The sequence below is a fragment of the Falco rusticolus genome, chromosome 12 (genome assembly GCF_015220075.1).
Source record: "Falco rusticolus isolate bFalRus1 chromosome 12, bFalRus1.pri, whole genome shotgun sequence".
NCBI lineage: Eukaryota > Metazoa > Chordata > Aves > Falconiformes > Falconidae > Falco > Falco rusticolus.
The window spans coordinates 11643877-11668479 of record NC_051198.1 but is presented as its reverse complement, the minus strand read 5'-3'; the positions used below and the strand labels follow the sequence as shown (position 1 = coordinate 11668479).

At 38.5% G+C, this 24603-nt stretch overlaps 1 protein-coding gene and 1 non-coding gene across 2 annotated transcripts in view; one reads left to right on the top strand and one right to left on the bottom strand.

The window, feature by feature from the left end:
• Positions 1-24603, bottom strand: part of BIRC6 (baculoviral IAP repeat containing 6) — a 183010-nt gene that overhangs the window by 10588 nt on the left and 147819 nt on the right. The window contains 6 exon segments of the mRNA XM_037405959.1: positions 852-929; positions 2467-2628; positions 3281-3498; positions 4717-4827; positions 5700-5845; positions 12752-12962. Coding sequence (XP_037261856.1) covers positions 852-929; positions 2467-2628; positions 3281-3498; positions 4717-4827; positions 5700-5845; positions 12752-12962 — 926 coding nt within the window.
• On the top strand, positions 10189-10378 carry LOC119156400. The gene has a single exon (XR_005107122.1). It is a non-coding gene; the product is annotated as a U2 spliceosomal RNA (small nuclear RNA).

Genomic DNA, 24603 nt, shown 5'->3' with positions numbered 1-24603 from the left:
ATTTTTAGGAGACTGATCAGCTGGCTCTGCAAGGGCAATTCCTGATCAAGCTGAAATCTGTTCCGCTGAAGGCCAGGCCTGTAATTCTACTATGCTGAAACAGAAACTATACAGCCATTCAGGATTTGGAACAGAAAATAATTACTCCAAGGAAGGAATAAACTCAGGAAGTGCCTTGGGAAAGAATCCATTGCAAGCTTTACTTTTACTTAACATATGAACTTATCAGTCATTTCTACGGTGTAAAGCTGAAAATTGTAAGGACTCTATGTCCTAATAAATTCTAGTCTAATTTAACACTAATTGTTACTGAACCCAGTGTGCCTGCACTAACTCCCTTCAGTTTTATTCCTCTATTCAGCGTACTTGTAGACTTTGGAGGGGTATCTTTACAGTTTGCACTATTATGCTTCACTTTCCCATCTCTCACAACATGGAGCCTACTTTGTCTTCACCATAAATAGCCTGTGATAGAATTCCAGGAGGTGATGCCCTCTTCCAGTCTTTTTTTTTTTGTGTGTGGTTTTTTGTTGGTTTTTTTTTTTTTTTTAAATACAGTATTTGAAATCATCCAAGCAAAGTCCAGGCAGCACAGGAATGAGCTGCACACATGAACAGCCGCTCTTCAAGACAAGACCAATAGAAATACTGGTTGGAAAAAGCACTTTGAAGAACTTGCCTACTCCACAGTGTTTCTCTAGTGTTCCAAGAATGATTTCTGGACTTTTGTCTTTTTTATGCTTATTTGAGGAAGAAAATTCCGGTTTAAAAGCACTAGAAAAAGAATCCTTAGGACTGACAGAACGCTTAATACTCCAAAATGTCATCTACTGAAGAGAAGAAATGCTCACCTGTAAAAAACTTGACGTTTGGGGATTCCATTTCTCTTCTGGCCTCCCATGCCATGTGTTAAGGATGCTTAAACACACCTGAAAAAGTGACCTTATTAACACCGTAGACAGATATGATGATGAAGTTGTTCTGCTTGGGCAGAACAAAATGTTGACATTACATTTAATTTTTTTTTAACAAAGAAAAACATTGTGACAAAAAAAAGAGACAAATTTGCGTCCTATGAAACTAATTTGAAATGAAAGCGTATAAAAATAATGAAGATAAGAACAGCATGTTAATAAATGAACAAGGCAAGATAGATAACTTCTCTTCAAGGAAAACCTATGGATTCTAGTGGCTCCAAAAATAAATGAGTCCTGAATACTACCCGATTCTTTACTTTCCTCTTTAAATACTGTTCTAACACTTACTGTTGTGGTTTTTAAAGACAGTCATTCTGCTTAAACATGTGAATGGTGGTGGTTTCTGTCACACAGACTATCAAGGAATTGAAAATATTCCTTAACTTTTATGACTGATCTTGACTTTAGGGAAGTCTGTGGTCTTCTTGAACCTTACCATGAAATGGAACAACCAAAGATAGGGAACATAAAGAGAAAAAATAAGCAGAGAAATTTAGAGGCAAGTATTTGCCAAGACTTCAGGCTGGGCAAAGAAAAAAGGAGATAATCTGGTATGAATTACATTCTGTGTCCATGTTAAGAGAAACCCCCGTGTCTAGTACAGAAAAGGAGTATTAGAGCTTGCAAAAACAGGGAGCATGGGGAACCCATGAATGACAGTGGCATAAGGGAAAAATGTTAGACTATGGATTAAATGTTTACACACACCAAAAAAAAGCTGAAGGAGTGCCACAGTGCTACAGCCAAAGCTATTTTGTGGGTCTGTGCTTCAGTGGAGACATGCACATAGCCACCTCTGTAGCTCCACAGAAAATTTCACATGTGCTGGTTTTGGATACAAACAGAAGTTGCATCTCCCTCATGTCCACTTGACTTTTGTTAGCTTTTTGGAGCCTTTAGAATGAGCCACAACATACCAAGGAGACAGAGGTTGGGAAGGGGGAAAACTTGTTTGTTTTAACTTTTAATATTATCTCCAAAAGCTTTACTATTTTTTGAGAAAACTGTCATTAAGTCCATATTTTAGAGCTGCATTTTCTTGTATAAAGGATATAGAGGTTCAGGGAAGTTTTCATCTTCCCTCAAGAAAAAGCACTTTTGCACGACAAAAGAGAGCCAAGGCACTTGGCAAACACATTCAGTTGCAGCTGATGCGAAGCACACTTCGTCCATGGAAGGCGCATTTCAGCTAGCCAAAATAGATTTCTGCCTGGTTAATTCAACAAAGAAGGTGGAAAAGAACAATTTTCTAGGTCAAAATTCCTTGCTTTTTTGGTCCAATCCAGCTCATAAAGGCTTTAAAACAATCTCCAAGACTATTCAGAAAGGAGACGATTCCCATTTGAAACTGGTAAATCACTCTTCCTTTCAGTTTGAAGACCAGTTTTAACCAAACAGGTTCCTCCAGCGGCTGACTGACAGCAAAAGGAAAAAAAAGTTTCATCTGTTTCACTTGTTACATCTATAGCTAAGACCAAAGCCGACCTACCTTGCCGTCATTGTAGAGGTTCGGATTAAATCTCACGCTGTGGCCTCCAGTTGTTTCCAGATTCACAAGTGGAGGGGAATTAGGATAGTCTTGTGGAAAATACACATCAAATTCAAAGCAACCATTTGCGTAAGGGGTGTCTGCAGGACCAGTAATGAGAACCTACCATTGTAAACAAAAGACAGTTTTCAGAAAACCCCTTGTGTTTGTCACACAGTTGAGATTTTTGTAAGTTATATGAAGCATTATATTTCCACGAGCTACTTATCAGAAAATACCAGTAGACATCACAATCATATGCAGGCTGTCAGCCTGTTCATTTCGATGCTATGAAGCCCTCTGCTAACCTGAATTTTTCCAGATTACAAATGGAAAGCGAAACGGGAGCTAAAACTTTACCCCCTGTTGGATGCTATTAAGATTTTTTTCTTCAAACTTGAGGTCCAGAGATGTTCCGTGTACTTCACCATTGCTGATGCTTTTTAGTTGACTAAAATGGTCTATGCAAAGATACACTTTGACCAAAATGGAGTAACAAAATTTAACTTTTCCCTTCAGAACAGCTGAAGAAGAACAAACCTGTGAAGTCTCCTTGGATAACAGAGTACTCCTGGGGTAGATGGGCCCTCCCTGCCCCCTGCCAAGTTTTTGAGAAATCAGGATCAGACTAAAACGCTCCTACTTACACTGACGTTTGGACAGCAATTAAACCACACATGAAATACTTCTGGATTTCCTTAAGATTTAAGGCACCTTCTTAAACATTTATATGCCAAGCTGAAAGAGGGAAACAAAAATAACTTTGCTTCTTTACCTTCATAATGTCAAGCCGCTCCTCATCACAACGTACGAAAACGCTGGATGAAGACGAGAGAGGCAGTGAGGTTGAAAGAGTCACAGCTTCTTGAGCGAGACGTCGGGCTCTGGCAGCGCTGTTGGCGTCACTTGCATTTTTCACCTGAGACATGTAGTGGTAATTTACTTTAAAAACCAATTTCCCGTCATCATCTTCAGAAACCATTTCAAATGTATCTAGAAGAGAAGAAAAATTTCATGCATCAGGAAAACATTGGATTAGTCTTGGATAAAGATTCTGAGCATTAAAATCAGGAAGTTTAATTTGCATTATACTAATGCAAAAAATAAGTATTTTGTGAGTTAACAGTGATCACAGAAACCAAAGCATTAACAGTCCTGGGTCGAATTAATTTCTGCAGCAAATTTACAAGCTTTCATATACAATGTGTCAAACATATACCATTGCTGATTTGGAAAGCTACCAGCTGCTCCAGACCAAGAATATAATGATAACTTATGAATACGTAATAACGCTAATAAAGGAATCAGTGTGAAGCAAACTGCCAGCAGTATTTACTTGTGTGGAGGTTGCAATATTATTAAATAATCATAAAAAAATTAGAGCGAAGCTAGTTTTCTTTAATCACTTACTATGCAAAATCTGCAGCACAGCTGCCAGGGTGAAAAGCCACCATGACAAACTTCCTACCTCCTATTCTTGGCATACGCTCCACAAACATCCGTGAGCAAAATCCCTTACAAATGTAACAGCAAAGAAATATGGTTGCAAATGCTGTCACTGCAACTCAAAAAATACTCATAGAACATGTTTTTGCAATAATTTTATAGCTCTTTTAGGATAAGATACTCTTTGTTCTTTAGGATATTTTTTTTAACACATTCCTTTTCTGTCCAAAATTAGCACTGATTCCCATCACATGTTCCAAATACAACATACTGCACTTCATGAAAGGACACAATGAAGTTTACTACAGTTTCATTTTAAAAAACACATTTTGATCTGAATTCTATTCCATTTAAAAATATAAAAGCTACATTAACAAAAGCTTTAAAAAAATCTACTAACATTTCAATTCAATTTGAGGACTGAAAGACTGACAAATCATTACTGGAATGAAAACATAAACACTATCATTAAATTTGGTGGACTTCATCTTAAAGGTCTTTTCCAACATAAATGAGTCTATGAAGTCATCTGGTCCCTTTAATTAATCTAGCATATGCTAAAAACATTTATTACTAGTTTGAAGAGTACCTTAGTCGGTAACCTGAAAATACAGACTTACATAATTTTCCACATGTGAAAAGTATTGGTCGTCACACGTAAAAAAGTTGGTAACTTTTAAAATAGTTAGGGGCTCTGTCCAAGAGATTACATATTTCTTCAGTATCTGCTTTCTAAAAAACAAATATTCACACTTCTCAACCTACCAAACTGAAGTTTTTTCATGACAGCCACATACTTTTCTTCAAGAGACCGTAAAACAGACAAGGGCTTGGGCTTCACAGCAGCTTTTTTGGAATATTCAGCCATCTTCTTTTCTGTTATGTGAAATGTGATGATTACTTGTAGTTAGCCATGTAATTTTGAGACAAGTACAGCAATCATTTGGGGACTGTTCAACTTGAAATGACATTTTATGGTTACATTGTCTGCAGAGAAGTCTCAGAACTGGGGATCACTCAAAATATATAAATCTGGTTTTCTCACTACCATGTATTTCATTATCTGAACAGCTCAAAGTAAATAAAGGTCATAATCTCAGCTCAGAAATACTTCTTGACTGCTGCTGCTATGAATATTTTTACTGTTTCTTCCAATCCTTTTTTTTTTTTTTTTTTTTTAAATAAAATAGAAAGTATGACATGCTTGTGTGGATGGACATTCACACACGTATGCTTGATGCACTCTCCAAAATCAGGAGCTGGTTATAAACATCTTTTTAAAATCCACTCCCCTGATTAAGCTACTTCATCTTTAGTTTTCTTTACTAGACATCCACATGGTCCTTTGAACATCTGCAGGTTCAATCCATGATTCAGATTTTTGTTCTGCCTTCATCTAGTTAAGAGAATCTAATTCATAAGATCTAGTTTTAACAGCAATGGCTTTACTATTAAAGGACATGTATGTTGCCTTCTGCCTGGGGCGGGGAGGGGAATTAAAAAAAAACTAGGTGCTACATAATTGTGCTGAAAGTCATGAGATGTACTCTAACTTCTTTGAATTAGTCTGTTTCCTGATGGAAGCATTTAAGACTACCACATGGTTCCAACCAACTTTCAAAATTAGTTAGTGGCTAGGGGCAGGAGGGAAGTATTTTTTCTTGCTTTAAGCTAATTTATAAATGATCTGTTAATGAATATATGACAAATAAACGCTACACAATATTTATAAAAGTATTTTATTTTACCTTGGTTTGCTTGTCGCAAACTGGTGGTAGCAGCATAAACTATCTCTGCAGTCTTTTGGATGTCTGGTACCAAAAGTGTCAGTCCCTCTGGCTCTTGATCAGAAGCATCAGGTTTTACTCCTGCTTTAGCTTTGTCTTTTTTAGACCTGTTTGGGGAAAAGAAAGAGGATACAGCATGAGGGAATATTTTTCGACCAGTCTTACAGTACTCAGCATATTTGTCAACAGATAATATATTCAAATAGAGAGATTAAAGGATCAAAATTAAACCAACTCTTCTGAAATGGAATGTCTCTGTGTACCTCCAGGTTAATTACTGAATGTAGCGATCAGCTGTGACCACACTGAACCTACAGTCTTGATTTGACAAACAGAAGCACATCTGATACAAAGAATAAAAATGTACACAAAGCCAGTGATGGTGGTACACTAGTTTCTGTTTCAACCGCTCGGTGCTGTTGATGGCTACGCTGCATGCTGACCTTACATTTGCATGTTTTCAGAAAGTATTAGAAAAGCTTACAAAATCTGCGTAACAAAGATCGTGTCATGAATATGCATTTCATCCACCCACACAGATCCTCCTAAGAAATCAAGCCCTGCATCGGTAATAAAGTACTCCTTCCTACTACACAATACGCGAGCAATTATTTCAAATACACTAACGGTAAAACAATAGGAAACTTTTAGTAAAAATTCATGGCATGACAGCCTGTGGATGAACTACAACCTAGGCATCACAAGGGAGTGGGTCAAGAATGCAGTTTGTCTCACTCTGCAGTTCTCTTCTGGACTATAGAAGTTAAGACTTTTATTTCAATAAACAGTTTAGTGTGACATAGTTTTAAAAGTCTTACAAATATAGAAGGTGTCTATATTATAACAGACGTTTATAATCAATGTATTGCAAATTAAAATATCAATTTAAACACCTCAATTTTTTACAATAAAATATCGTGAAATACAGTATATACAAACACTGTGGTTTGATAGAAGCTAGTTGCTTAATGATTTAGGATGTATTTAAATCTTTAGATTGTGACAACCCAGTCTTTACTAGCATATATATTCAACTGTTGAAATGAAGACGTGGTACTTGATAACACTGTAACCTAAATGTGCATATTTTAAAGGGTCTGTATTTTAAAAGCTAGCATAAATTTACACTGCTACCCTGCAAAACTTACGAGATTTTAATGCTAACAGCCCCCAAATTATTTTACTGCCATTTCTGTAAATTTTTTGTTTTAATAGCACTTGTTCATTTAATGACCCAAACAAGTTCATTAGCCAAGAAGCACTGGTTTTCTCTTTCCCACTACCATCCCTAGAAGCAAAACAGAAAGCTATCTACACAAGAAAAATTAGCAATTTAATGCTTTGATGTCCCAAACATACTTTAGCAAATACCACATACCGTATTTTAATCTAGACTGAAATCATGCATAAAGAATGAGCCTCTGTGTTGAGGAGAGGTGATTACAGTAATACTGAAAGCCTCTGTACTGTACCTAATCAAATGAGAATATCCCTAGAGTGCATTAACAACAAAATTCATTACTGCAGCATGGTACATTTTCACTGTTCCAGATTTAATCCAAAAGCATGTTGGCCCGTTGTTGACTTCAAGCAATACCGAGCTTTCAGATGCTCAAAGCTGGAAGGAAAGCATCAGAGCCAGACAGTGTCATTCAGTATTTGAGGAACAGTTTAAGACAAAGAAGCAGCAGCTCCCTCTCCCACTCGTACTTTCCAAAATCCTCATCACTGCTTTTTTCTGCATCTAAATTGAGGCCAATATTTTTTAAATAACCTATTAATCAGGTTCAAAAATGTCTATTTAAGCCCACTAAGCCTCACCGATAACCTGCTTTAGCATCACAGACATACCAGCAGCCACCAGTCCCAAGGAAGATGTATGGATTTAGAGCTCCTTGTTGTTGATGTAGAATCCTCAAACTATTTGCTACAAAACCCTTGGAGAAATTTTGGCCAAAATGAAACATTAGTGGGTTATCCAAGAGAAAGATGTGTGAAAAGCAATAATACTGTGATTGGTGCAGGTAATGGAAGTAAAATTAATTCTTACAAATTTGTTTTCAAGATCGTTATGTTGTAGGTCTTTCTTCTGCATGGTTTTACTATTTAAACTACTAGGGTTTTTTTCCTTCTACCTGGTCTCAGAATTTTTTTTTAAAAAAAGCACTGACCTCATTAGACAAAATGCTTAACCACATGCTTCAAACCTCCTACAGATATAGTGACTTACTGACAGTCAACTACCCAAGCAGACAAGGAATACATATCTAGTTGAAGCAGCAGGAAAAGGAGACATCTACTCAAAGGCAAATTCTCAGTACCAATAATACGATTTCCTCTTGTTCTCCTCGCTGTCTAGAACAGTTAACACTTCAGCACTTTTGAACTACCAAAAGAGAATGGATTTTCTTAATGTCTCCTTTACCACCCACATGACAATTCTGCCCACTGTTACAATGAGAAAAATAGACAAAACCCACGCTCTCCTCAGAATATACTTTTTAAATCAAGTGTTTGCAGGACAGCTCACCTGTAGTTATCTGGAGCTTGTGTGATGGTCTGCATTACCAAGCTCACCGTAACTGTGGGGAAGCAGTTTTAGGAAGCAAAGTGCAGCAATGATTCCACCTTGGACATTCCCCCTGCCCTGCCCTGCCCTCAGATTTGGCCTTGATCTGCCTACTCGGAGATTTCACTCTGTTTCTCAGGGAGTAAAAGCTAGCTGGCATCACAGAACCCCCAAATCAGACATACTGCCTTATCGACATTTCATTACCTCACCCAAGTCATGCTTGCATATTCTGATGGTTAGGGCAAAGACAGTTTTTCCCCCCTCTCTTTGGAAAAAACACAACTGGCATTGCCATAACTCACAAGACTCCCATTAATGATGACCTCCATTTTTTCTTCCCTCATTTTGTCTTCTACCTTTATTTGATTCAAGTCTTTTGCTGTAAGAATACCAACTTAGTGCGATGAATCCTGCATGGTTTGCAAGATGTCTGCTGTATTATCTTATTCTCTACATATTTAGCGTTATATACAAGTATTTGGAGATACTTAACAGTACTTTACAGTTTCTCAGTTTATTTACAGTCGACATATGGTAAATCAAGTAATTCCCTAGACTCCAGATGGGGAAATCTGTCAAGGGTTCCCCAGTGGTATGTATTTTCACACTGATTATAATTTTTAAAGTCCACACAGTTTCATCATCACTTGCCACCTGAGACAGCAATGACCTTCATTGCAGACATGAGCTACTACACTTGATTTTATATTTCTTTTATTTTAGAAGACCACAGTACCCTTCCTAAAATGATATCCTTAAAACATGATGATGAAATAAATACAATTCAAAAGAAAAAAAAAAAAATTGGGTACACACTGTAAGATTAAAAACTCACTCAAAACAAGTCTGGAACTGAAGATGGAGGTGTGAAGCCCGTCTGTATACCCACCTCCCCTGATGTTATGCCATGTCCTGTCTGGAAAATCTCAATGTCTACACAGTTTCCTAAATGATCTGGTTATAAAAGGAGTGAGACTAATGTAATTCAAGGCCTTGTGCAAAAGTAACTGATGCACTGGTGAACCCTGGAACACGCAAAGTGAACAAAGGCCAAAGTCACTACGGCCTCTGCAAACCTGCTGGGGCCTTGTGGCTGCTGGGTACATCCAAAGTCCTTCAGCTGGCTTTGATAGATTTGATCTTGGAGGTGGGAAGCCGCATTTTCAGCAGAACACAAACATTACTCCCAGGAAAAAATTACAGCATCACTGAAGATTTTTGTATTTTGGTCCATAAACCTATTTCTTAGTGTAATTTGAAACACACAGTATTACTTTGTGTGCTCATGAAAAGGCAACCTGGTGACCATTCTACCATCTATTGACCGTTCTACCATCTGTGAGCGTGTATAACACAGGCAAACCAAATTACTAATTGTGAAAACGTCATCCTCCCTTCTTGGTGTCATCTCCACTTTTATACCGCCCGGATTCAGGGCTGCAGTGGGCTCTCTCCAAGCTGTGTGTGATACACAAGTGTTTCAGGGGGACAAGTAAGAGTCCCAGCACAAGAGAGGGAGCTGCTGGGAATTACAAGGCTCTCCCACAAATATGTACGAACAAGGAGCTGAAAAACCAGAATTCAAGTGATAAAGCCCGTAAGTGCAGTCCTTCCCTGCACTCTAGCAGCCTGCATATAAATTTACATATGCAGATCAACCATTACCAAATCCTCAGCTCTATATGTTTTTCAAAGGTATTCCAACAGCCACATAAAAACCAGTAATACTCCTAAGTAATAAACTATGGTCAAATAGATAACCATATGAATATTTTGCTGTACATTTTCTCTATTTCTAGAAGACATTTAAATGTCTGCCACATACTGTACATTGCTTTCTGCAAGGATTCTGCTTATGAAGCAAAATTTAATGCAGTTATTTAATACAGGCCAAACCTGTATCTAAAGTCTAGTATCTGTTCTAACCAGTTTAATATCTGGTATGTCTTTGGTGAGAGGACTTTCTATTAAATGAATTTTTACGCCTGGAAGTTGGACCTGGAACTTGCTCTCTCTGCTCCACGCATCCGTCCTGGTGTGCAGTGCCTTTGGGAACAGTGCACTAATTTTATTAGTGACAGGACAAGGGGCAATGGGCACAGACTGCAGCACAAGAAGTTCCATCTGAATATGAGGAAGAACTTCTCTACCCTGAGGGTGTCAGAGCCCTGGCGCAGGCTGCCCAGAGAGGCTGTGGGGTCTCCTTCTCTGGAGACATTCAAAACCCACCTGGACGCAACTCTGTGCAACCTGCTGCAGGTGACCCTGCCTTAGCAGGGGGCTGGACTAGATGGTCTCCAGAGCTCCCTTCCGACCCTGGCCACTCTGCAATTCTGTGGTTCTGTAAACATTACAATTTTCAGATTGAAGGAGGAGCCAAATATTTAATTTAGATTTAGAAACTTCCCCATACAGTTTTTCAACCATGGAAGAAAAAGCAGACAAAATCATGTCAACTCATATTTAAAAGGATGACAGTCACTAATATATTTGCTAGAAGAGACAGCAGTGTACATGCTAATAATTTAAGCCATTAATTTAGCTTGTGCTAGAGGATGACAGCCTTCTCTTCACACTGTGCTAAATGAATAATGAATGATATACTCCCAAGGCAACTTTAATTTTTAAAGCCAATACTAATACTTACTCACCCATGCCTGATACTTGGAGGTAAACGTGATGATACGGAATGATACCTTTATCAAAGTGTTCACAAAATGAAGCCAATGAACCATTCAGTCCCTGTGTACTACAGGGACAGTGCTTAGAGCAGAATTCTGTTCAGTTTTATATTGACGCTCCCCATCTTAGGATAAAACTGCCATAGGTTTGCAACCACGGCATCACTCGGCCCTCGTGGTCCCCCACCTTCCACAGGTTTCCGCAGGTACCAAACAGCAGCTCATTCCTTCCAGTAATTCTGGAAAAATTCTGGAACAAAATCTAAACAGATTCTTAAACCAATCTCCTGAAATCAGGCAAGACAAGTAAGGGACCGGACCGTGCCTTTGCAAATAAAGGCTGGGGAAAGCTAGTAACCTGCTCCGAGATGGCTCCACAAACTCCTCCTTGGGGCTCTGAGCACTGTTTTTACAGACACTAAACCGAATCATTCCAAACCAGCAGAGGCTGCAGGGCTGCTCTCTGCAGCCAGCCATCAGCTCGGAACATGAGCTTGAGAGTATAGCAAAAGAAACTGACAAGTTGTTTTGTCTTTTTTTAAAAAAAATAAATTAAACCAAATTAGGCCTCAATTCTTGGGACCCAATTCTAAAGAAAACCTTTTGTTTGCAAAATGCACTGTTTCATACAGACGTTCTGCAAAATTACTGTAGACAATGAAAAGCCGTAGCAGAGAAAATGCCTCAGGCCCACCTGGTTGCATTCTAGCACACACACCCCCAACAGAAAAACATCCAGGTCTTAACAACAATTAGATAGGCAGGGCCTGACACATACAGACAACCTCAGAGTGGGATGTGTTCTCTTAAAAAGTCAGCTGAACTCTGGCAGGTGTGCAGAGCGAGCTCACACAGGGTTACACTGCAGCGCCTGATGGTACCACAGCCCAGATGGGATATTCAGATCTTTCCCATTTGTTTGCTAATTGCTCTGCCAGTCTGCAAGTGCCTGACAAGAACTGTCAAACGCAGAGTTTCTTGGAGGAGGCTGGAAGACCCCAAGGTCTGGCATGGATGGCTCCAGGGCATTCATTTGTAATTTCACATCACCTTCAGCATACCGGCTCACCTCTGACGCCTGCGCTAACGGACAAACTAGCTGTCATAAAATCAGCAACGTACAGAAACATGCTTTTCATATGTACCAACAACAGATACCACAGATCAAAAATTTTCAACCATCTCCATATAGTCAGGGTTCTCACCACAAATAATAACTCCCAGATCTTATGCCTCCTGAAACTTATTCTTCCTGACAGAAGCCAGAGGCTTCTCTCCTAACCAGTTAGCCTCCAATGGAGAAGCCGTTAAGGCACCTGGTCCTTACTCAATGGATCAAGGAGCACAGAAGATAGTTGGGACATTTCTTGTAAAAAACACCATTTGGTTTGGCTCTCCCCAGTCCCACTCTTTACAGAATGGGCTTCTTCAGCAGCTCCTGAGGAATGCTCCTGCCTTCAGACTGACAGAAGGACACGCACACTCCTGCGTAATAGGGAATCACCTCACTGAAGAGGAAAAGGAATTTAAGAAAGATATGAAGGTTCTAGATTCTTAAGCAGCAATCCTCTGATTAGTGGGCAGTTACTGACAAAGTGACAAGAGTATGCAAACCTACCAGCTTCTTTGTGTCATACAAAAAAAGTTCCTTGTAAGTAGTACAGTAAAACAGAATATATACATATAAATGTAAATCTATTCATAATGTGTAAGTACAAAATACAGTTTAAATGAAGGTTAGGGATGATAAAAGTGATTACCTCAGTCGGTTGGTATAGGTATCCACACAGGTCTTCATTTTAGCCAGCAAAGTCCCAACAGAAGCTTGTGACTCCAACCGTTCTTCCTCCTCTTCACTACTTTCTCCCGACAGAGGAAGCAGTAACGGTACCATCGATGTGCAGGATGCAATAGCACGGAGTAATTCTAGCAGAGCTCGGTAAAGGGGAACATGCCGGGCCATATCCAAAACTGAGAGAGAAGAACAGTTTACAAAGATTACTAAAATCGAAGACCCTTCCACTGTTAGTACAGATATTTTAAATAGAAAAGCTAGATTAATGACATTTAATGGTAAAATACAGTATTGTAATAGCCATTTGTAATTTGTGTTTTAATGGACTTGTCCAGAAAAAAATGCATAAGATACCTGGAAAACAAAGGTTAGCAAAAGACAAGAGGACAAAAGGGCTAACAGGGCATGGAACAGGACTACCACATGCTATATTCATTTCTAGTAGCTTAATATACAGTTCTGGCTAGAGTTGTATGCCGACAGCAATTGCACATAAATATCTATGGAGAAAAAATTGTCAGCTATAGTGTAGCAGGGTAGCAGTCGCTGATTCTAATAGCATAAGCATTAATAAGGACAGACTTTCATACCACCCACTTAATTTAGAGTTTTCTCCTTTGGGAAAATTTGTCTGCAGTATTGCAGGAATATTAACGGTCATGAAATAAATGAAGTTATCATCTAGCTTTGCTCCCTTTCACGGAGAAAGTATAATTTTAAAAACCATTAATGCATTCTTCAGAGCATGCAAAGGCTCTGAAGAAGATGCAAATTTTATCTGCATACATATAAACCACAAAATAGTAAAGATGAATAAGAATCTTAGAATAAGAACATCAGGTAAGCAAACCTCGCTGTCTTAGTGCTGCTCAGTGTGATGTATATTATTGTAGAAGTAACTGTGGGTAGAATATAGATATCAGCTCCTCTGACTCGGAAAGACAGGCAGACACGCACAATTCTAATGGATTCTCGAGCACCACATTGTTTATTTTCTTTTCCACTTGCTTGGAAGAATATATGTAATGGATGTCATTTCAACTGACTTTATCGTTAATAGAAATCCTAAAAATGTAGCAATATGCAGATACTTCAACACAGCTGCTTCCTCTGTCCCTAGGACATGCTATTTTTAACCTAACTGCAGGAAAAAAATTGCTCTAGTTCTAAGTATTTACAAATGACTGAATTTATGATAAAATAAATTTATGCTTTTTCCAGAAAAAAAACCACCAACAAACAAAAAGCCCCTGACAACTCACATTAGGACAGAACAAAGCATAGAAGAACTCTTTAATGTTTCATTTAGCACATTTCACCCTCCGAGCTAAAGCAGATCACAAACTTTCATCTCCTGCCACCAAACCCTTAGCTCTAAATACAGCACTATGGGGCAGTATAAATAGCCAAGCAAAATTCAACAAGCCAGTTTATCCAGGTTTAAAGCTGGATTTATCTCTACTTAGAGGTCTTTGATCAACAGTTGTATGTTGAAACTATTACAATGGCACAAACTCTTAACTCGGTGAAGTTCTGTTGTGTTGGAACAGGAAGAAAATTTACTGAAACAAAGCATTAATCTGTCAGGCTGGTATCATGGCTCTGAAAATATCCTTTGTCAAACTATTCACACATTTAAAGCAAACTCCATGGAATTTAAACACTGGCACTAAGAAAACCAGTTTCAATTATCTTTCAATTCTTATATATATTTTTTTATATATATATATATATAAAAATATATAATATCAGTTCCTTATGCTCAGTGCCTAGTGAACAGTAATTGCTCACAGTATAATCCCCACAATATGTAAAACGGCCTTAAAATAAAACACAAATAGATCTGATGATGTGTGAATTTAAAAAAAAAAAGGGGGGTGGGGGAGCAGGGCAAAAGAAAGGGAGACCATAAAACCCCATATAGTGTAGCCCTCACCAAAATCCATCTCCCACCTGTAGTGCTAAAGATCAAGCAGCTCCTCAATTTAATCAATAGCTGTTTATTATGAAGATAGTGAGTGGAGGAGATACAACCTCTTAGATAACCACAGCATTTCACTTCTGGAAAGCTTTTATTTATTTATTTTAACCATGAAATTTTCATGAGGCCAGAATAAATAATTTCAAACCCTTCAACGCTTGCTTGCCCTCTCCTTTGCTAAATGGATAGTTAAATTCAAAATTACTGTCACGAGGGAAACTTTAAAAAGGGAATGTTTTCCAGAAGACAGGAGAGATTTCTGGTTTTAGCAGATCCAGCTCACTTGCACTGCTCTGCAATTGTTCCCATGTGAGACAAATGAAATGCGTTCACTTGGTTTCAATTTAAACAATCTTTTAGAGAACAACTACCAAATTCTTTTACCTTAATGCTAGGCTCTTCTAAACTCAATTTCTTGATACCATTATGTGTCTTACACTATTTTTGTCCAAAGCCTTTATTATACTTACCAAGGATTATCACCCATGGAAGTGGGTTTATCTGTCCAAATGCCAGAATTCCCCCTCCCATCCCCAATCTGAATCCTAAAAATGTTTACCAAGACTGGATGTTTGGATAAGTATCTGAAAAACTTGCCGTAAAGAACTCAAAATTGGCAAGTTACTGTTTATTCCCTTTATTTGGCAGTTCATCTACTCCTTGTGCCTGCTTTGCTTTCAATTGAAACAAGACTGCCAACCTGATACAGTACATTTTCTGAAGATACAGCTCTGCTTTCCAAAATAGGTTAAGAAGACTTGAGCAATTTTTTTAATCTCTACATTTACATTTAGTTAGACGTTCCGAATTGGATAACGCTCAATTTTTAAGACACTATGTTTAAAACGCGAAGTCTACAAGACACTCCTTTGTAAAACACCCCCCGGCTCAGATCTCCTGGGTGCTGACCTGCCCACCTCCTCCCGGCGTACACCTCTGGCTACAGATGTCCTAAGAGCACCCTTCTGGGCTGACAGAGGCTTAGCAAGTCCAGCAGTGTTCAGACCTTCAAACTAGAACCTCAGTGTTCAGGCTGTACCATTCAGCCTCCATCATCATCTTTACTGCTCTTAGTGTTTGCAGCATACTTCATTGGGATTTATGATGGATGTCTTCCCTTTAGATATAATTACGTATCTGGGGAGAGTATTTCAGAAATATAAATGATACAGCTTGGGAAAAAAATAATAGATCCTGTAACAAAGTCCTTGAATTACAATACTAAAAACATGAATAAAAATACAAAATCTGCAAATGAACAAATCCTATCTCCATTAAATAGAAACAATGGAACCTTTGGACCATCTACCTCACATAAAGGTATCTTACCAACTAAGACACCAGCAATTTGGATTTTGACCAAATAGAAACTTCCATGAAGAACAAGTGTTAAAAGCAATCCACTGTTTTCTTCAAAGTATGCTATTCCTTGGGAACATACCCAACTTTCTTCTGCCTGACTGAACTGGGCAATGCAGGTGTAACAACATTTTACTTGAATTAAATAAGGTGCTGCTTGTGTAGGGAAGAAAATCCCAACACATCACAACAGAGAAGGAAATACTTTGGCTTATAGCATAGCTATAATTTGAATAGCATTAGCACATCTTAAATACATCGGAATTCTTTAATATAGATACTTCAGTTGTATAAGGTGGCACTAACAATGTTTGATTTATATGGGCAGGCACATAAGCACACCAAACTGCAAATACACAGCATTCCTATGAAAATGAAAACGGGAGATTAAAATTCTCAGCTTTGTAAAAAAAAAAAAAAAAAAAAAAAAAAAAAAAGAGAGAGAGAGAGACTGATGGATATATTATCCAGGATTCTTTGTTATCCCAAAGGCAAAGATGTTATTAAATAATGACAAATTCCTTCCCAAACAGCTCAGTTTGGTGCTCTCAGACTCCCGCACTGAGCGTAACTGGTAGGTACACACAGACTGTGGGGTCCCTCACATCTGTCTGTGCCTGTGCGGTCAGTGCTCCCCGGTTCTGCAGGGCAATGAATTGCTGAGGAAGGTCCAACCTCCAGTACCAGGGACCAGTTCAGAAGCTCCCCCTTGTTGACTCTGAAACAGAACTGCTGCCCGAGAAAGGGTATCTGAACTTTTGCTGGGTTTCCCGAGCATTTCTTCAAACTACTGCTATATGTGCCAGACATTTAACATCAAAATAAAGGTAAAGATTAAATTATTTTATTACTAGACTCAGAGCAGGAATTTCTACTCAGTTTTTATTTTGCTTCCTTGTCTGCCTTAAACTTAAAACTTAAACTTAAAAGGATAGGGCTGCTTGCTGGCAACAGCGCTGTCTTGGAGAAGGCTCCAAAACCAGTGCCTAGAACGTGGCTTTTGCACCACCTGACCCAGCCTGCTTCCCCCGCGAGCTTCCCATGTACTTCGCAACTTGCATTCAGTAAATATGTATCATGGTCTCACCTTCTGTCTGTACCAGTAATTAACCAGTTCAAACAGTGGAGGATGAAGCAGAGCACAAGCTAAAAAACTGCTGGTGAACCTGGAGCACGACCTGTAAAACGGCTCCTTTTTTCAAGGTCGGACTCCCAGTGCTATGACGGACAGCTATTCAAAGGACAGTAACTGTGGCACCTTTATTACCACGTTTTACTAATTGCAGGAATCACAAGTTCTAGAAGGATGTGTGGACATGCCCCCAAACCAGGCCAATGTCTTACTGTGCTTTATAATTAGCAAGGAAGTTCACTGTAGCCTTTCTGGACAGCATGTATCAAAAAAGTGTCTCAGGTCTGAATTTATTCTGTTGCACTTACAAAAAGCAGAAATCTCAGCAAGGTCATTGCCATTTATTAAGATAGGTAGGGATGGCAAACGTCTGGAAAACATCTCATGGTTTAGTGGGATAAGGTCTCAACCCTCCCTCCCATTCCTTTAGGTAATAAAGGTCATGTTTTACTGGAATTGCTGTAATTCAGTTAGCCTCTTGCCACAATATTTGCAATTCTGAAAGACACTGAAGACTAAAAAAAAAGGTTAAAAAAAAGAAGACATTTCATAAAACCAGATCTCTCTCATACACTAATAATCAGCGCTCTGATTTGGGGCGGGGGGGGGGGGGTGGGTGGGTGGTACAGGGAAGAGGAATCTGACTGAAGTTAATTTTAAGTCTTGACTTTCAGAAACTGCTGAGCATCCTGCCTTTTGAAAACTGCCATCTTTCACAAACGTCTAAAGGTCATAAGATATTACGGCATTGACCACATTTTTTAAAACTTCCAGACACAGCCCACTTATTCCTGGGAAACAACTGATTAACATTCAAAGATTGCATGTGTGAATTCAAAACATTTCAATTACTTTCCACGCATCTATTTATTCATCACCAGTACAGATCTACCTCCTACAAAGACCTAAGACTACCCACATGCAATTACAACCTTAATATAATGAAAAAGCACACGAGGGCAGGTAGTTTCGCAGGATCAAGGTATCACCTTAAATTGCACATATATCTGTAACAAGATAATGGCCCAACTGAGTCTAATACTCCTTTGCTTTCTTTTAATATTATACAATATTCAAACAAAGAATAGCCAGGCCTAATGGCCCATTAAATAGATAGTACTGAAGAGCAATAAATTTTTTTCGCAATTCATTTAACATCCTCAGTACAACTTAACTGGGTATGAATAAGATTATAAAACTTATTTCCATTGCAAAGGACATTTAAAACGTATCAGAAAGAATATGCACATTTATTTTAAAATAAAGGAAACTATTAATATAGCATATCCATTATATCTAAAAATCTTCACACTTTACAGTAGATTAAAGAAACAAATAGAGGGGAATAATTTGTAAGAAAATGATGAAAAGCTCTGCTTTACTTGCATCTAATGTGAAGACCTTCCCACTGTGGTCTCACTGTGACCAAACTAGGAATTCCTACCCCAAAAGGGTCTACAAACTTGATGTAAAATAAAACAAAACAGGCACTTGAGGAAAAAAACCTGAACACCTTTACCAGTTTCAAATACATCACATTGCCAGATGCACACCCTCCTTACCTCTGTGCTACAAGAAAAACCATATATATGCTTTGAATCTCTCTCTTGTACATAATTTCTCATTCACTAGACCTGCACCATTTAAGGACTTCTTGAATTTCAGTTATTTTAGAGGCCCACAAAACTATTGACTATTTTTTTCTTATGCCCAATTTCTTTTTACTTCTGACCAATATACATGACTGACTTTCTGCCTTTGTTGAAATAAAGAAGGGTGTGCTGGCAGCCACAGCAGAAGGCACCACTGGAAACTCTTTCCAAATTACAGCCCTTTTATTTGTTTTCTCAAAGACATCTGCCACTGTAACCATGAGAGGGGTGGTCACTAATGGACAGTTAAAAGGAAATAACTGAAAAGAAAAAGGCGTTCTGGAGAGAATGTGTATCTAAAACCACAAAATGTAAATTTAAACAAAAAAATTCTTGCAAATGGCTACAAGTGTGGCTTACATTTAACAGATCGGGGGGCCGGGAGGGGGGAAGGTTAAAACTTGGAATGAACAAACTGACATCTATAATCAAAGATGAAGTTGAACTGTGATTTTATAATTATGCTCTCATCTTCCATGCTAAGAAGTCTCCTTCTTGCATGGACTAGAGTTTCCAGTAACCCAACAGATGCCTTCCAGTCTCATTTCTTAATTTGTTTTGGAACTGTTTTTCTCTTATTTCAATAAGACTTTATACCTTTCCAGAAAGATGAATGATTGTATTTTGTTAAATATTTGTCCAGAAGTAGCCACCCAATCCTGCCTCTGTTTTAAGTAATGTGAAAGAAAGCCACAGAGTTATGTAGAACAGCTATATTATAAAACTGTTCTATTTGCATCACGCACAAATGCTCAAAGTTTACTACAGTGTATCCAACCCCCCCTGCAAAACCCCCCAAGAAAATACCTATGTATTTCAAGATACTTATTTTTTGTTATATAGCAATAAAGTTTAAAGAGCATCAGTCTCATCAATTTAAGAAGCTGGACGTAAAATAAGACATTCTTATTGCCATGGTACTTACTAAAAAGTTGAAGCCCATTGTTAAGATCATGACTGCAGTAACACATACCTGCCACTGATTTTTTCTTTATTTTACCTTTTTTCACCTCTGAATAGACCTTAAAGTTCTGTCAATTTTACACCATTTCTAAAACACGCTTAGTAATACTGAGGATGTATTTTTGATGCCTTGGTATGTTATTCACAAACCTAAAACCCATAGCCATGATTAAATTAAAGACTTCAGGATCTCATTATCATATTAAAGACTCGCAGTAGCTACAAACACCACTGTTCAAAAAAGCCACACAAAGAAAACACTCATTTTGTATTTTTAATTAAAACCTACAGACACAGTCTTGTGGCCACAGATACTGCCAAGCATGAGTGAGACACACTGTCTTCCAATAGGGCCACACTAAATATTTTAAAACCGAAGCTGTTCCTCAGACCCCCTTTACTGCATCTTTGCAAACATATGATCTATGAATGCAGTCCATGCTGCAGGCAATAGTGTCAGTTCCAAATATGTCATGCTCTGCTGCCTCTTGATTTTCTGTTTCAGAATCAACCCAGGGCAAGCCTCTTTTATAATAGGCCTAATTAACACCCTGTGTTCTGCTCCGTTTTGATAGAAAAAAAGATTGCCCACAGAGTATTTCAAAAGCCGAGGTTTAAGAAAACATTAGCCTTTGGGTAAAAAGAAAACAAAAGCCTTCTAAATATTGTCATCTTGCAATAATTTAATTAGCTTGACTTTTTCTTCATTTTTCTTTATAGGAATAACACCAGGATTTTCACAGTACCATTTTGAGCATCAGAAAAAACGGCACCAGAAAAGATGAGCCCCCTTGCATAATGAAGCAGGAGCAGGAGGGGTTAAGCCCCCCTACAGGCTGTGAGTTACAAATCCCTTGTCAAGACAGTAAAACAATGCAAGAAGGGTGGGCCCCTGAATTCACTGGGTACAGCATCAGGCTCCAAGTTCATTATTGTTATTGTTCAAATACAGCCTTAAAATTTTGCTCTTCTGATGTCAGCACTGAGCCCATTAGCAGTCCCCCCCAAAAAATAAAAAATAATCATATGTTAGGAAAGGCGAAGAGAAATTACCAAAAAAATAGAATGAGACTGCATTCAATTATTAGTACCACTTCAACACCATGTGCATTCTTCCCCGTTCTCAAAGACACAACAGAACTGGCAAAAGGACAAGCGAAAGGTAACTGAACAACCCAAGGTATGGAATGAGCTGCTGTACTATCTAAAATGAAATAAACTAAGGCTTTGCAGCCTCAGTGGCTATGAAGCGTATCAAAGTTTTTTAAAAAAATTATGAGTATTTCAAAAAGTGAATAGAACTGGACTGATCAGGTGCACCATTAGAAGAAATGGTGCCACTTGTGAAAGAACACGCACCACCCAACACATCACTGTTGAGCTTTCAAAAAGCTTAGCACTAAATGCTGGGGCAGTAAATAGCGTTACAGGTTCAAAAGTAATTGGGTAAACTCGCGTAAGAACAGGCCATCAGGGGCTAATAAAGGTGGAGCTGTCGCCCTCGGCCACATACCAGCACTACTCCACAGACGCTGCCCCATTCCTATAGCCTCCCGTAGGCAGCTGTCATTGCCTACTGCTGGTGATAAAGAAATGGGCTAACAACCTCCGTCTGTCTTGGCACTGCTATCTATTCTTTTAAGCATCTTCTAGGAAACTTGGAACAAAAAATAAGTTTAGCCACAAAATAAAAGGAAAACCGTGTTCAATTATAGAAGCAAAATGCATTGCTCAAGTAAGTTGGTCAGTCATCTGCGGTTAGTGTAATAATGTGGCCCAAGGGAGCAGACCATTGCTCTTAACGATTTCTGGTTTGCTTCTTTTTTAATAATATTTGATATTCGTGAAGTTAAGTATTTTCCGGAAAGTTTTGTTTACAAGACAAACAACATTTAAAAACCTATCACAAATCTATCCATGAATCCGGAAACACACCTTTGCTAGAAAAAGCAGAAGATATTATTTCATTAGACAGGTGCGTGCAGTTGAGTAAACAGACACAATTTCCGGTGTTTCCAAAGGACAGGAAAAAGAAACCCGAACAATATAAGACATAAAACCCAAACTCAGCTTTTAAAGAATAACTGACTACTAAAACTATGTGTGGTCCCCAGTTTTGGAGACACTACTATTTCCATGGCACACTCTAATCCCCAATAATGGAATCCGTGAGAGAGATCACACTCTGCCATTAAATAGGGCTTCACATAATCTTGAAAAGGTGGTCAGGTAACGAAGGGATGCTTCCTGGGGGCTATGGAGCCATCTAACATGGGGGGTGGGGAATACGTAATCAAGTAAGAATAATTAATGACATCTAAAATTACAAAATTTTATATTCATTAGTTTTGTTTGTTTGAAAAAATGGCTCAGCAGGCATCAGTGGAGAAACGATGCGAGTGAGTACCGCAGAGGGAGCCCATACTGCCATGGGCCACTTTTCAGAATCTCTCCTCTGAAAGATCGCTGGTTTTACCCAACATCAGTTCTCTAAAACCAACAAAGTATGACCAAACACAAAGCATAAAGCTATGACCAAATCATGTTTGCATCCAAATCTAGAATATAAGTGTGCAGAAGCATCAATGTAAAGCTACAGGATTGCTTTATATAATAAATACATAATGATATGAAGAAAGGCATGTATAAATAAAAGATTAAAAAAAGATACAAAGAAAGATACATATAAAGAAGGGTATTCAGAGAATGCCTGAGAATAAAGTGTTTTGCATGGTCAGGGGATGAACCCCCCCTTAATTATTAATACAACTCTTTACTATAGCATTTAGTAAAATAAAAAGGATCAAAAAATTCTATTTGAAGTAAATGTAATGAAATAAATCTGGTATTAAAGGTAAGCTAGAAGTGTCAAATTAATCTTCCACTTAGCCACGAAAATGAAAAAAATATTTTCTGTAGAGAAAAAAAATTACAGGATTTATATATTCTACAGACAAAATCTTTTCTTGAAAATAAAAATAAACCCAAAACAAATCAGGTGCAAGCTTGCCTACCACCTCATGTTAAGTGTCTCAAGTGCAGGCATTCCACAGAGATGAACAGAAGCATACTGCTACTCTAAGAACACGAAGCAGGATTTTTAAGGAAGTTAATCTGGCTTTCATCATCCCTGCACCGGAGGAAGGAGTAGTGATTTCACTATTTTTGGCAGAGGAGTGGGCAAGCAGCCACCTTGAAATGGTCCTCAGTCTGAGCATTACCCCTTCCAGACCATAAAACAGTCACTAGTATTTTAGAATAAGATGGGAATTGAAAATAAGATGGAAAGCTGCCATTTCATTGCACATGCTGCAGAAATCGACGTGGAAATTCAAAATCAGATAATGAAGTTGTGGAGCGTTTTTAAACCATTACTTCAGCAGATGGAAAAAGGCCAAGACTTGGGTCTTCTGTCAGCAGAGGATACCAGCATCGTTACTGGAATGAAAGGACGTGCCATTCCTGTGCTTTATGACAAACTTTCCATATGTGTGAGCACACCTACAAGATCACATCCTCAGGGGGAAAGAAAGGAGACCACTCAAGAATCTCATTCTGCCTTAAATATCTCATTATTTTGCTTGGCCAAGATGGCAGAGCCCCCATGCATATGCCACACAGAACGTTTACCGCTTCGGCGTATTTTCTAGAGAACAGCTGGTTGTTTAAATACCAAGATGGGCTTTTGGTAAATGTACAAAGTGCACAATGAGGAGAAAAATTCTAGCCTAATAGCCTCCCTGAGTCTCAGTTGAATGAAAGGTAACACTTGCATTCACTGCATATTGATAGTGCCTTAGATCCTGCATCACTTAGTAAAACGGATCATCCTCCACTGTGTTACACTGTAACAATAAAGACTTAAGTCAACAGAAAAAAATAGTCTTTTGTTAATGAGCGGTACTTGTCTTAAAGCTGTTCTCTGGAGAGGACAAGAAGATATAAATACTATTTAAAAAAGCCAGAGTTGGTGTGTTGCAATAATCTACCATAGATGAACTTTTTTTCTAGGCCACCTCCATCAGCCACAGAGATGTACTTCCTTTGCCTTGCTCTCAACACTAGGAAAACCCTCAGAGAAATGGAAGGGGGGGAAACACTATGAATGGGAAGTGTCTGCATAAGAGTACGGGAAATGCCAGATACATTCACAACATCGTATTTTCAAAACCAGGAGACAAAACAAGAACACAAAAGAAATACAAGACAAGTGAGTTAGTGCCTGGCATAATGAAGATTATCGCTTGACCAAACAAATCAGACTTTCAGCCACCGAAAATGAAAGCTGGCTGTCACCTCAACATCCAGTCAGTTCCTTCTCAAATGCCTGCCGAGCTACATGCCTGAGGGGACAAAACTCTTCCCCGAAAGTCCAGTAAGCTCGCTCTTAGGAAAGGCAGGGTAAAAACATCTAGAACTAACCCTGGCAATCTGCTCTGTAATGAACAGAAAGGGATTGCTAGTTTGTTTGGTCAAGAAATTTTTAGCAGGTTATTGACATGTGATGCTACTAATTGACAAAGCCACTAATACGAAAAAGACAAAACCAGTGAAAATGCATTACTTACTGGTGCATACAAGAGGCTTCTGACAGGACTGTAAAACACCTGTGCCCTCTAAGTGGCTAATGTCTTTTTAGCAAAAAGGACCAGGAAGGCATGAGTTTAACTAAAATACATTAAAAAAAAGTAGATTGTACATTCCTGTGATACAATATGGAACTGTAGGAC